General features: G+C 39.8%; 1 protein-coding gene across 2 annotated transcripts in view; it reads left to right on the top strand.

The window, feature by feature from the left end:
• Positions 1 to 15057, top strand: part of PTPRM (protein tyrosine phosphatase receptor type M) — a 759173-nt gene that overhangs the window by 427489 nt on the left and 316627 nt on the right. For both annotated transcript variants that reach the window (XM_027088510.1, XM_027088508.1), the window contains exon 8: positions 13468 to 13776. In XM_027088510.1, coding sequence (XP_026944311.1) covers positions 13468 to 13776 — 309 coding nt within the window. The remainder of the gene's footprint in view (positions 1 to 13467; positions 13777 to 15057) is intronic.

Raw genomic sequence — 15057 nt, 5'->3', positions numbered from 1 at the left:
ATTTGGCTTCAGGAGGTCAGAGGTGTGGGCTTCCTGTTGGTACCACTGCTTATTGTTCACCGCTTGTAATAGAGAAAATGTCGACTCAACCTGTCTGCTCCTCAATAGGGGCATGCCGAAGTAAACTATTGTTCATTTATCTACTGGAATTCGATACACCAGTTAAAATCTATATGATCTAGCTATAGATATAAACTAGATCTATCTATACATATAAACTAGATCTATGTATTTCAACTTGGCTGATGTTGAACCAGTCAAGTTGCAGAGAATGGTAGCATTTGTGTTAAATTTTAAGCATCCCAGATACATGTCATAAAAATACAAAACCATGTCTGGGAATGACACATAATAACCTTGAGGTAGCCTGCAAGAACATGGAAGGGATTTGTATCAGCACTATTTTATTTCTTTAATCAAAAGTGATCTGAAGCAAAACACCTATGTTAATATTTGATATTAGCAGGTGCACAGGTGATTGTTTTATTTTGTACTTTTCAATGTGCTTTAACGGTCTTATTACTTAAAATTTCAAAAACTTTAAATTAACACCAGAAAAGAATGCTTTGTATTTAACAGAATATCTTTCAACCATTGTGGGACTCCTACCTTTATTCTTTACAGTTAGTTCAGGTGGAATAAAATATGACAGATATTAATGTCAGTGAGTGCGTTATCAATGCCAGCATTTCTTTATTTTGGACGGTTGAAAACAGTAACTTGTTTATTCCCTCTTTTTTTCCAACCCCCATTCAACAAACTCTTTACTTGAGAACATTAAATCTTAAAATTCTTTTTAAAAGAATTTTTAAATTTTAATTTTTTAAAAATTATCCTAGAAGACTTGGTGACACTAGCCTAAAACCAGACACCAAGGGTGACTAACCAAAGACCCAAGATGTATCCTTTTACTTTAATTTTTTTAATGTACAAACCAAACCAAGAACTAAACAAAGCGTCTATACACAGTTACCTGCGTGTAGGGTTACCTGACACCACAGGTAAATGCTCCCTCCAGGCTGTCAGTGGTCACTCACGTTCAGAGCGTGAGTGCAGCCTTACCCTCTTGCCTGAGAGGGTCTCTGTTCTCACCTTGGTCTGTGTCCTAGTAATTTGTTACGTAAGATAATCTTTACATTTCCCATAAGACATGAATAGGAATGCCACCTTTCTACAGCGATCAAAATTAGAATCATCGGTAGAATTGGTACGTGGAGAGTCCATTTCCCAGCAACATAATGTAGTGGGTCACTTACCTTTACGATTTAGGCTGAATCCAAACCACCACTTGGAAAACAGGAAAGACATTGTGAAGAGTATGTCCCTTCTAAACCAGGAGATATGGGAAAATGTTTGCTTCTGTGTGAGGCTTGGCATGGCTGCCCTTGCCTTCATTTATTCAACGACTGTTTTCTCAGCTCTTCGTACTATTTTTGAAATTCAGCTTGTTTTTTAGGAAGAAGCTATTCTTTTATATAGGACCGTGTGGTATATTTAAGAATAGATCATTTTCAAGTGCGTTTCTTGATTCTAATCATGATGTAAGAATTACTAATGTGAAAAGTATTTTGGTGGAAGAGGCTATTCAAATTCATGTCATTCTTATGACAAGTTTTCATTTATTTAATTACATCACAGGTATATAATGCCGTAGGTTAAAGGTTGATATATTTCAGAACTTTCAACTGCGCACAAAGGGTACTTTCTAAACTATGGGAAACATCGGCTAATTCAAAAACTATAGCTATGTTGCTTGCAAACAGTGCCATGTGCCTGGAACCTTTGCTGCTTAGGAATATTAAATGACTGGGTAGGCCAAGATAAAATACTAGTTAACCAGGTCTCTGCTCTGATTTAACTGAATAGTAAAGTAAATAAAGCTATTACCTTATTATTTTGTGTGACTGGCAAGGCAGAAATTCAGTAGCTGAAGATGACAAAAGGGGCCCACGGTGCCATTCTGGTTGTTATTCCTTTTATTGTAATAGACCTCTGGCAAGACCATGAAGAGGCAGAAGAGAGAAACCTGTTAGCAGGAGCCTTGGTTTGTAATCTGTGTTTTTGATTATCAATGACAGGATTCTAAAATTACACCCAGATCTATCTCACAGGTTCTGAAATTGAGTTTCTGAAAAAGCACTGTAGTAGTAATGAAAGGTAAAGAGCAGAGTTCCAGAGAAATGAGCTGTGAATTGAACCTGCAATGGAAATTGATCCTATCAGTCAGTCTCTGCCCTTATCCGTAGAAAAAGAGGCCTGAGTGTAGAAGGAGGCGGGATCCCTGATTAAATAGGATGCCAAAGTGCTGGAGGCTAGGACCGGCTCGCTGGTCCCCCGGGTCAGGATTGCAAGTGTCAGACACCTCTGCTTGAAACCTGGCTCAAACTGGCAGAAAGAGAACAGAAGGAAAGATGCTGCCGGTGGTGCCAGTGAGGGAATCGGCGGGAGCTCCCTGCCTAGGCTGCGGGCGTGACAGCCACCGCACTCCTCAGGGACACCGTTTCGGTCTCTTATCGTGAGCCTGTAGGCCCAGACTGGATCCGCTGGCCTTATGACTTGTGCCAATGGGGCCTTCATTTACCCATCCTACTGCGGGCCAAGGGGATGTGAAGAGAACTGGCCTTGGAATCCACACACATCCTCCGAAGCATCTTTAGGATTGTAAGAAAAGAGAGGCAGATATCCTCCAACTAGTAAATACAATTAACTACCCTGTTATCTGACTCTTAAGAGATTTATTTTGTGCACGTGGAATGGTAGTAATAGTATGCCAAATTTGGGGAGCAGTATTTGCATTTTGCTCCCAGAAATGCCTTGTGAATTGCAGTTAGCCGACTGAAATTCCTCATTTCTATCTGTGAAGTTGCTGTTTATTTCCCGCAGTGTGTTCTGTGTCGACAGCAATGCCCTTCAAAGTCTTCGGCGATCGTCGGCGTAACTCACTAGGGGAGTGTCCCTGTGGAATGCCTCGTTCACAGCTTGCAGCACACTAATAGACACGGTTCTGGCGGAAACACTGAAGATGAAGGTGCTATAAAACACCAAATTAAGATGTAATCATTAGAAGCCATCACTGCATCAGAGCTCAGTTTTGCAGAATGGCAGAAGGAAAGGAGAAAAGGAGTAGTGAAATCCGGCAGTTTGCTTAGCATGAGTTGACAGGGTTGTCAGACGCCCTTTGTCACTGGACATAGCGTAACAGTGCTGTCGTCAAAGGGGATATTATCACAGGTACTTGGTAGCCCAGGACATTCAGTCTGTGTTATCAGATGTCATTTCCCATCTCACTTAGCGCTTGCCTTTGGGCCCTGGCAAGAGACAGTAGACTGTGTCACCTGCATCGTCGTGTTGATTCAACTTCTCTCTTAAGCTGTTGACTAAAGGGAGAAGCGTTTAGGACTCATCCCTCCCCTTGTTGATAGGATTTGACTCCGCCATGTTGGTATTGACATATTAAGAGACACAACAGAACTGTACTTATAGTAGGCAAAGGTCCACAAAGGGCACAGATGGAAATATTCTGTTTGGAAATGCTATTAAAATACTTTTTAAAAAGAAAAAAAAAACAGAAGCAGACTTACAGATATTGAAAACAAACTTATGGTTACCAAAGGGGAAACGTGGGGGGAACGGATAAATCAGGAGCTTGGGATGAACACATACACACTGCCATGTATACGATAGATAACCAACAAGGACGTGCTGCATAGCACAGGCAACTCTACCCAATATTCTGTGATAACCTACATGAGAAAAGAATCTAAAAAAGAATGAATATATGTGTATGTATAACTGAATCACTTTGCTGTACACCTGAAACTAACACAACATTGTAAATCAACTCTACTCCAATAAAATAATTTTTTTTTTTTTTTTTTTGCGGTACGCGGGCCTCTCACCACTGCGGCCTCTCCCGTTGCGGAGCACAGGCTCCAGACGCGCAGGCTCAGCGGCCATGGCTCACGGGCCCAGCTGCTCTGCGGCATGTGGGATCCTCCCAGACTGGGGCACGAACCCGTATCCCCTGCACCAGCAGGTGGAATCCCAACCACTGTGCCACCACGGAAGCCCTAAAATATTTTTTAAAAGAAATACTCTGTTTGGAATCTCTTCTCTAACTCGATTTTGTTTCAGCTGACTGGGAACAAGATGCAAGCCGGTCACCACAACCCTCCTTCCATCTAAGACTCAGAACTCAGCCTCTATCTCTGGTCTCTTAATACCACTCATGACAGTAGGGGCTCTGGAGGCTTGGTCATGGACATGGTCGTTTGTGCTAGGCTTAGCTGTTTGACTTGGCAAGTTTACAGAAGGGCATAATTTTACTGTGATGGAATTCTGAGAGGTAATAGAGGGGAGGGGAGCATGCATTTCAAGACAACTTGGCCAGTAAACACATAGAACCTGTGTTTTTTAGTCCTGGGGCTTAATTCACCTGTGTGTGTTCTTGGCTAAGGCGTATTAAAATGATGCAGGCTTCCTGCTGCAAGAGAAAGTAGTTTTTCTAGTGAAATTAAGTTAGGACTGCATTGCTAGTTGAAACTAATATCTGAAGCATTTAGTCATTTAGTAAGTAAAATTGATGAAAACCTTAGAACAGTCCTTGTGGAGATGTGTGATTAATAAGGAAAGGGTCAAAGAGATGCATGTTATAATCTGTTTATATAAGGGATCTGGAGCTTATTAAAAGTTTTTGTAAACATTCAACTAATGAAGCATTATATAAAATTAGACATTGCCTTTAAATGGTAAAAAGTCACTAGACTGAAAAACACCTACAATGTTATTGCTAAGTAACTTATTTATATTTTCCCTAACACTGATAATTTAAATATAAAAAATTGATTTGGTAAAAAGGAACATTCCATGAAAATCGTCCACTCAGGATTCTCCTGGGAAGCTTTTTCTCATTTGTCCTTGGTTCCTAGAGTTATTACAGGATAGAGTAGCATGAATGGTCATTATTAACCTCGTGCTATAGTTTGGACAGATATCTGGCCGATAAATCCCATCTCACAAATATAAACCCAGAGCATTATTTCACATGAAACTTTTTCATTTGTTGGAGGTCACAGGGAAAGGGGACATCTCTAAGTTCTCTCTAGGTCCCAAATGATGAAGAAAACAAGGAATTTATGCACAAACAAAAAGCAAGATATGAACTTCAATGGTAGTCCAGACAAATTTCCTGTAGCTACAAAGTGTATGTGTGGTTGTCTGGAAAAGCTGGGCCGGGGAACGTGGCCTGGACCCCTCTTCTATGGAACCAGAAGGAGAAAGGTGAAGGATTCTTCCCAGCACTTTTGTCCCAAGATGAGATACACGGGACCTTTATTATAGTTTACATTCTTTGGTAATGTGTCAGGTGGAGTTTTAAGTATCTTTACATCCTGATTTCTTTTTATCCAATTTTCTTTATTTTGGTAGAGGCTCTGCAGTAGATTTGATAATGAAACATATGCTATTTCATTACCAGACATATGAATGCAGAGCCACAGTCAAACCTTGACCTTGGACAAGTTATTGAACCCACCGTGGCCACAATTTTTTCATTTCTATGTTGGGAAGAATAGTGCTTAAGCCACAGGATTGTTTGGAGGAATAGAGATTATATACAAAACAACTCACACATAGTAAGTACACACACAGTACGTGGTAGCTATTTTTTGTTTGTTTGTTTTGTTTTGTTTTGTTTTGCTAATCAATGATTTTATTTTTTTATACCAATTACAGCTTTAATAAACCCTATCCTTGTTTATTATATCCTACTCTTCCAATAATGTTCTTTTTATTTTACACAGCAGGTTCTTATTAGTCATCAGTTTTACATACATCAGTGTATACATGTCAATCCCAATCACGCAGTTCATCACACCACCACCACGCCCCCACCCCCACTTTCTCCCCTTGGTGTCCATACGTTTGTTCTCTACATCTATGTCTCAATTTCTGCCCTACAAACCGGTACATCTGTACCATTTTTCTACGTTCCACATATATGCATTAATATACGATATTTGTTTTTCTCTTTCTGACTTACTTCACTCAGTATGACAGTCTCTAGATCCATCCATGTCTCAACAAATGACCCAATTTCATTCCTTTTTATGGCTGAGTAATATTCCATTGTATATATGTACCACATCTTTCTCCATTCGTCTGTCGAAGGGCATTTAGGATGCTTCCATGACCTGGCTATTGTAAATAGTGCTGCAATAAACATTGGGGTGCATGTGTCTTTTTGAACTATGGTTTTCTCTGGGTATATGCCCAGTAGTGGGATTGCTGGGTCATATGGTAATTCTAGTTTTAGTTTCTTAGGGAACCTCCATACTGTTCTCCAGAGTGGCTATATGAATTTACATTCCCACCAACAGTGCAAGAGTGTTCCCTTTTCTCCACACCCTCTCCAGCATTTGTTGTTTGTAGATTTTCTGATGATGCTCATTCTAACTGAGTGATACCTCATTGTAGTTTTGACTTGCATTTCTCTAATAATTAGTGATGTTAAGCAGCTTTTCGTGTGCTTCTTGCCATCTGTATGTCTTCTTTGGAGAAATGTCTATTTAGGTCTTCTGCCCATTTTTGCATTGGGTTGTTTGTTTTTTTAATATTGAGCTGCATGAGCTGTTTATATACTCTGCAGATTAATCCTTTGTCCGTTGATTCATTTGCAAATATTTTCTCCCATTCTGAGGGTTGTCTTTTCATCTTCTTAATGGTTTCCTTTGCTGTGCAAAAGCTTTGAAGTTTCATTAGGTCCCATTTGTTTATTTTTGTTTTTATTTCCATTACTCTAGAAGGTGGATCAAAAAAGATCTTGCTGTGATTTATGTCAAAGAGTGTTCTTCCTATGTTTCCTCTAAGAGTTTCATGGTGTCCGGTCTTACATTTAGGTCTCTAATCCATTTTGAGTTTACTTTTGTGTATGGTGTTAGGTAGTATTCTAATTTCATTCTTTTACATGTAGCTGTCCAGTTTTCTCAGCACCACTTATTGGAGAGACTCTCTTTTCTCCATTGTATATCCTTGCCACCTTTGTCATAGATTAGTTTCCCATAGGTGTGTGGGTTTATCTCTGGGCTTTCTATCTTGTTCCATTGATCTATATTTCTGTTTTTGTGCCAGTACCATATTGTCTTGATTACTGTAGCTTTGTAGTATAGTCTGAAGTCAGGGAGTCTGATTCCTCCAACTCCGTTTCTTTCCCTCAAGACTGCATTGGCTATTTGGGGTCTTTTGTGTCTCCATACAAATTTTAAGATTTTTTGTTCCACTTCCGTAAAAAATGCCATTGGTAATTTGATAGAGATTGTATTGAATCTGTAGATTGCTTTGGGTAGTATAGTCTTTTTCACAATATTGATTCTTCCAGTCCAAGAACATGGTATGTCTCTCCATCTGTTGGTATCATCTTTAATTTCTTTCATCAGTGTCTTACAGTTTTCTGCATACAGGTGTTTTCTCTCCCTAGGTAGGTTTATTCCTAGGTATTTTATACTTTTTGTTGCAATGGTAAATGGATGTGTTTCCTTAATTTCTGTTTCATATTTTCATCATTAGCATATAGGAATGCAAGAGATTTCTGTGCATTAATTTTGTATCCTGCAACTTTACCAAATTCATTGATTAGCTCTTGCAGTTTTCTGGTAGCATCTTTAGGATTCTCTGTGTATAGTATAGTATCATGTCATCTGCAAACAGTGACAGTTTTACTTCTTGTTTTCTGATTTGTATTCCTTTAATTTCTTTTTCTTCTCTGATTGCCGTGGCTAGGACTTCCACAACTATGTTGAATAATAGTGCTGAGAGTGGACATCCTTGTCTTGTTCCTGATCTTAGAGGAAATGCTTTCAGTTTTTCACCATTGAGAATGATGTTTGCCCTGGGTTTGTCAAATATGGCCTTTATTATGTTGAGGTAGGTTCCCTCTATTCCCACCTTTTGGAGAGTTGTTATCATAAATGGGTGTTGAATTTTGTCAAAAGATTTTTCTGCATCTATTGAGATGATCATATGGTTTTTATTCTTCAGTTTGTTAATATGGTGTATCACATTGATTGATTTGCGTGTATTGAAGAATCCTTGCATCCCTAGGATAAATTCCACTTGGTCATGGTGTATGATCCTTTTAATGTGTTGTTGGATTCTGTTTGCTAGTATTTTGTTGAGGATTTTTGCATCTATATTCATCAGTGATATTGGTCTATAATTTTCTTTTTTTGTAGCATCTTGGCCTGGTTTTGGTATCAGGATGATGGTGACCTCATAGAATGAGTTTGGGAGTGTTCCTTCCTCTACAGTTTTTTGGAAGAGTTTGAGAAGGATGGGTGTTAGCTCTTCTCTAAATGTTTGATAGAATTCACCTGTGAGGCCATCTGGTCCTGGACTTCTGTTTGTTGGAAGATTTTTTTTTTTTTTTTTTTTTTGCGGTAGGTGGGCCTCTCACTGTTGTGGCCTCTCCCGTTGCGGAGCACAGGCTCTGGACGCTCAGGCCCAGCGGCCATGGCTCACAGGCCCATCTGCTCCATGGCATGTGGGATCCTCCCGGATCGGGGCACAAACTCATGTCCCCTGCATCAGCAGGCAGACTCTCAACCACTGCGCCACCAGGGAAACCCTGTTGGAAGATATTTTTTTGTTGTTTTGTTTTTTGGTTTTTTTTGCGGTACGTGGGCCTCTCCCTGCTGTGGCCTCTCCCGTCACGGAGCACAGGCTCTGGACGCGCAGGCTCAGCGGCCATGGCTCATGGGCCCAGCCGCTCCGCGGCATGCGGGATCCTCCCAGACCAGGGCACGAACCCGTGTCTCCCGCACAGGCAGGCGGACTCTCAACCACTGCGCCACCAGGGAAGCCCCTGTTGGAAGATTTTTAATCACAGTTTCAATGTCATTGCTTGTGATTGGTCTGTTCATATTTTCTGTTTCTTCCTGGTTCAGTCTTGCAAGGTTATACCTTTCTAAAAATTTGTCCTTTCTTCCAATTGTCCATTTTATTGGCGTAGAGTTGCTTGTAGTAGTCTCTTAGGATGCTTTGTATTTCTGTGGTGTCTGTTGTAACTTCTCTTTTTTCATTTCTAATTTTATTGATTTGAGTCCTCTCCCTCTTTTTCTTGATCAGTCTGGTTAATGGTTTATCAATTTTGTTTATCTTCTCAAAGATAGCTTTACTGATCTTTGTTACTGTTTTCTTTTTATCTATTTCATATATTTCTGCTCTGATTTTTATGATTTCTTTTCTTCTGCTAACTTTGGGTTTTGTTTGTTCTTCTTCCTGTAGTTCCTTTAGGGGTAAGGTTAGATTTTTTATTTGAGATATTTCTTGTTTCTTGAGGTAGGCTTGTATAGCTATAAGCTTCCCTCTTAGAACTGCTTTTGCTGCATCCCATAGGTTTTGGATCATTGTGTTGTCGTTATCATTTGTCTCTAGTTTTTTTTTGATTTCCTCTTTGATTTCTTCAGTGATTTCTTGGTTATTTAGTAACATATTGTTTAGCCTCCACGTCTTTGTGTTTTTTACTTTTTCTTCCATGTAATTCATTTCTAATCTCATAGCATTGTGGTCAGAAAAGATGCTTGATATGATTTCAATTTTCTTAAATTTACTGAGGCTTGATTTGTGACCAAGATGTGATCTATCCTGGAGAATGTTCCATGAGCACTTGAGAAGAAAGTGTAATCTGCTGTTTTTGGATGGAATGTCCTATAAATATCAATTAAATCTGTCTGGTCTATTGTGTCATTTAAAGCTTCTGTTTCCTTATTTATTTTCATCTTGGATGATCTGTCCATTGGTGTAAGTGAGGTGTTAAAGTCCACCACTATTATTGTGTTACTGTCGATTTCCTATTTTATAACTGTTAGCAGTTGCCTTATGTATTGAGGTGCTCCTATGTTGGGTGCATATATATTTATAATTGTTATATCTTCTTCTTGGATTGATCCCCTGATCATTATGTAGTGTCCTTCCTTGTCTCTTGTAACATTCTTTACTTTAAAGTCTATTTTATCTGATATGAGTATAGCTACTCCAGCTTTCTTTTGATTTCCATTTGCATGGAATATCTTTTTCCATCCCCTCACTTTCAGTCTGTATGTGTCCCTAGGTCTGAAGTGGGTCTCTTGTAGACAGCATATATATGGGTCTTGTGTTTGTATCCATTCAGCAAGTCTCTGTCTTTTGGTTGGAGCATTTAATCCATTCACGTTTAGGGTAATTATCAATATGTAGGTTCCTATTACCATTTTCTTAATTGTTTTGAGTTTGTTTTTGTAGGTCCTTTTCCTTTCTTGTGTTTCCCACTTAGAGAAGTTCCTTTAGCATTTGTTGTAGAGCTGGTTTGGTGGTGCTGAAATCTCTTGGCTTTTGCTTGTCTGTAAAGCTTTTGATTTCTCCATTGAATCTGAGTGAGATCCTTGCCAGGTAGAGTAATCTTGGTTGTAGGTTCTTCCCTTTCATCACTTTAAGTATATCATGCCACTCCCTTCTGGCTTGTAGAGTTTCTGCTGAGAAATCAGCTGTTAACCTTATGGGAGTTCCCTTGTATGTTATTTGTTGTTTTTCCCTTGTTGCTTTTAATAATTTTTCTTTGTCTTTAATTCTTGCCAATTTCCTAACTCTGTGTCTCGGCCTGTTTCTCCTTGGGTTTATCCTGCCTGGGACTCTCTGCGCTTCCTGGACTTGGGTGGCTATTTCCTTTCCCATGTTAGGGAAGTTATTGACTGTAATGTCTTCAAATATTTTCTCGGGTCCTTTCTCTCTCTCTTCTCCTTCTGGGACCCCTATAATGCGAATGTTGTTGCATTTAATGTTGTCCCAGAGGTCTCTCAGGCTGTCCTCATTTCTTTTCATTCTTTTTTCTTTAGTGTGTTTTGCAGCAGTGAATTCCACCATTCTGTCTTCCAGGTCGCTTACCTGTTCTTCTGCCTCAGTTATTCTGCTGTTGATTCCTTCCAGTGTAGTTTTCATTTCAGTTATTGTATTGTTCATCTCTGTTTGTTTGTTCTTTAATTCTAGGTCTTTGTTAAACATTTCTTGCATCTTCTCGATCTTTGCCTCCATTCTTTTTCCGAGGTCCTGGATCATCTTCACTATCATTATTCTGAATTCTTTTTCTGGAAGGTTGCCTGTCTCTACTTCATTTAGTTGTTTTTCTGGGGTTTTATCTTGTTCCTTCATCTGGTACATAGCCCTCTGCCTTTTCATCTTGTCTATCTTTCTGTGAATGTGGTTTTTGTTCCACAGGCTGCAGGATTGTAGTTCTTCTTGCTTCTGCTGTCTGCCCTCTGGTGGATGAGGCTATCTAAGAGGTTTTTGCAAGTTTCCTGATGGGAGGGACTGGTGGTGGGTAGAGCTGGCTGTTGCTCTGGTGGGCAGAGCTCAGTAAAACTTTAATCCACTTGTCTGCTGATGGGTGGGGCTGGGTTCCCTCCCTGTTGGTTGTTTTGCCTGAGGTGACCCAACACTGGAGCCCACCCAGGCTCTTTGGTGGGGCTAATGGCAGACTCCCAGAGGGCTTTCACCAAGGAGTACTTGCCAGAACTTCTGCTGCCAGTGTCCTTGTCCCCATGGTGAGCCACAGCCACCCCCCGCCTCTGCAGGAGACCCTCCAACACTAGCAGGTAGGTGTGGTTCAGTCTCCTGTGGGGTCACTGCTCCTTCCCCTGGGTCCCGATGCACACACTACTTTTTGTGTGCCCTCCAAGAGTGGAGTCTCTGTTTCCCCCAGTCCTGTCAGAGTCCTGCAGTCAAATCCCGCTAGCCTTCAAAGTCTGATTCTGTAGGAATTCCTCCTCCCATTGCCAGACCCCCAAGTTCAGAAGCCTGACGTGGGGCTCAGAACCTTCCCTCCAGTGGGTAGACTTCTGTGGTATAAGTGTTCTCCAGTTTGTGAGTCACCCACCCAACAGTTATGGGATTTGATTTTATTGTGATTGCGCCCCTCCTACTGCCTCACTGTGGCTTCTCCTTTGTCTTTGGAAGTGGGGTATCCTTTTTGGTGAGTTCCAGTGTCTTCCTGTCGATGATTGTTCAGCAGTTAGTTGTGATTCTGGTGCTCTCACAAGAGGGAGTGGGAGCACGTCCTTCTACCCATGGTAGCTATTATTTCTCAAGTTTTCATGCTTATTTTCACTTTCCAATTATAGATCTCTTTATATTCATAAATGGTGACCACATTCAGGAAAACAAAAATCAAAATATATGGATCAATTGTATGTATGGATATACTAAAGCAAAGTATTTTAGATTAGGTTTTCCCCAAACCTGTGAAAGGTAAATTCTTAGAACAGTGTAAGGTACATAATAAGGGCTCAGTAAATGTTATGTAGTTAGTATTACTGTATTTTCATCATCATTTCATAAACAAGTTTAAGCTTTCTCATAAACAACAAGGTCCTACTGTATAGCATAGGGAACTATATTTAATATCCTATGATAAACCACACTGAAAAGAATATTAAAAAAGAATGTGTACATATATACATATATATGTATAACTGAATCACTGTATAGCAGAAATTAACACAACATTGTTAATCAACTATACTTCAATAAAAGAAGAAATATGTATAAAAAGAAAGCCTTCTCTGTATATATTCTTCCTTTTAAGCCCATCAGAATGCTTATATTCCCTGCGTTTCATTTAGATTTCTAAGCTCGAAACTCTGTCCCTGGAGCTTGGACTAAGAAACAACACCAAGACCTGATCAGGGGTAGTAAAGAACTACTTCAGCATTGAGTGTGTGGAATTCTCTGCAAATCACAACCCAAAAAGGCCTGGAGTTCTGTTCAAAAGTTTATACTCTTTAATCATTGTATTATTTCATTCTGATTTCTCAAGCTTTTACTCTGTTTTCCAATTACATAATGATGAATTATCTTAAAAAGATAAAAAATATATACATCAACTAGCATTAAGACTGCTTTTGTGTATCAGAGCCCCAGAGGAAAGAGCCTTAGATAAAAGCACTGTATTTCTCTCTAATGAAAATTTTGGAAGTAGACCCTTCAGGGATGGTATGGTAGTGCGGTGATTATCAGGAACCCTGGGTTCTTCATCATCATTGCTTTGAATTCTTAATGTTTAAGCACATTATGGTCCATCATGGCTGCATGAGCGTGAGACACCCTATCCTCAATCAAGCTAATAGGAAGGAAGGAGGAACAAGGATGGCGAGCCCCTTCCTTTCAAAGACACTGCCCAGAATCCATTCTTGATGTCTCACGTTGTATGCTATCCACCAGAACTTGGGTAGAAGGACAGACCTCACTGCAGAAGAGACTGGAAATTTTAGTCCTTATTCTGGGTGGCCTCATGCCCGTCTAAGATTTAGGTGTTTTATTCATGTGGAAGAAGAGAAGACAAGATACTGGGGATAAGGAGGATTATCTGTGATACCTGGGCTTCACTGGAACTTTTATTATTATTTTCTCTCATGTTCTCTTTTTCCTTCTTTTGCATCTTAGATCCCATGCGCGGCCCAAGAAAATTGGAAGTCGTCGAAGTCAAATCTCGACAAATCACTCTCCGCTGGGAGCCATTTGGGTATAACGTGACTCGTTGCCATAGTTACAACCTCACAGTCCACTACTGTTACAAGGTCGGAGGGCAGGAACAAGTGAGAGAAGAAGTAAGCTGGGACACGGATAACTCACACCCTCAACACACCATCACCAACCTCTCCCCCTACACCAACGTCAGTGTGAAACTCATCCTCATGAATCCCGAGGGACGGAAGGAGAGCCAAGAACTCGTAGTACAGACAGATGAAGATCGTGAGTACTTTCAAGTGTTATGTTTATGGGAAACAGACAGTCTTTTTAAAAAGCAGCTCATGTTTCTTTCTAATTGAGATCTTTACACTGAAAATGGAAGGAAGAATTACTTACTGGGTTGAATAACACACATGTATATCTGTGCTGCTGTATACTGAAGCACTGATTAAAAGGGGTAAAGGGAATAAAGATCCAGAAGCTTATTTTAATTTTTATGAGTCATATAATTACTTTTCTACATATGATTATTCTGTATGGCTCTAAGTAGTTCTTCATTCAAGTTTTATCATCATGTTGGACTGAAGAACTGTTGTTCCGGGTATTCGATTATTTATAAGAAATGCTTATTCAAACAGCATTCTGAAACATTTTTCATAGTTCAGACAAAAATTCAGCCCCAAATAGAGGCTGCCCTTGCTGTTCAGCACAGTGCTGAGAAATTACCTCATTAGGTCGGTGGTTATGTAATAGATCATGCTTTTCCATAGGAGCAATGCTGTAATTGGATATGACCTCAGTAACCAAGAATTTAATAAATAGACAGTGCATGTCACCAGCAACTCATCAAAAGAAGCAAATATACAGTTGCATTAAGCCTCTAAAATAATTTAAAATGGTAAAATGACACCTGGAATCCCATAGCATAGGTATAAATGTGCTTTTACACTGATTATACAGGGGACTCTCATGTACAGTAGTGAGTCCGTGTAGCACATAAAATACAGCAGTAGTTCATTGTGTATTTGGTTTAAAATTCATTTGCCAGGCATCAGAGTAAGTGGCAAACAACATGGGGAGCCACTTGCTTATTCCTGGGAAAAATAGATTTCACCTTTTTCTCTTCAAGCAGCTGATTATGATCTTTATTGATTGTAACATGTGTTAAATGTTTATCATAACACTATTTTTTCATTTAAAGAACTGACAAGGTATTTTTGAGTGTTGATGACCTATGCAACACCAGGCATATTGCTATAAAATAAAAACATGGAAACAGCCAGAGTAAATGGGAAGCTCGACCACATCTCTTTTCTTTTTTGTAGCCCCTCAAGTCCTGCCTGTGTTGGTTGCTCTCAAGTAGTTGTTTCACTACAGTTTTTTTTGTGAGAAGTATAGGTTGATATGAGTCACTCAGTCTAGGCTGAGCATGGAAGCCCTATCTCTATTTCTTCCAGCTCTTCCTTGTGTCCCAGGAGAGACTCAAGAAAGTTTCAGCACTGTCAGCAGGTCTTTTCTGGCCCCTTCCTCCCCTGCATTTTTGTATTTAATTTGGTCCTAACT

This window comes from Aethalodelphis obliquidens, unplaced genomic scaffold (genome assembly GCF_003676395.1).
Source record: "Aethalodelphis obliquidens isolate GAN/ISIS:26980383/991018 unplaced genomic scaffold, ASM367639v1 scaffold63, whole genome shotgun sequence".
Lineage (NCBI taxonomy): Eukaryota > Metazoa > Chordata > Mammalia > Artiodactyla > Delphinidae > Aethalodelphis > Aethalodelphis obliquidens.
Note: the sequence above shows the minus strand (reverse complement) of the source record. Positions and strands in the feature narration are given on the sequence as shown.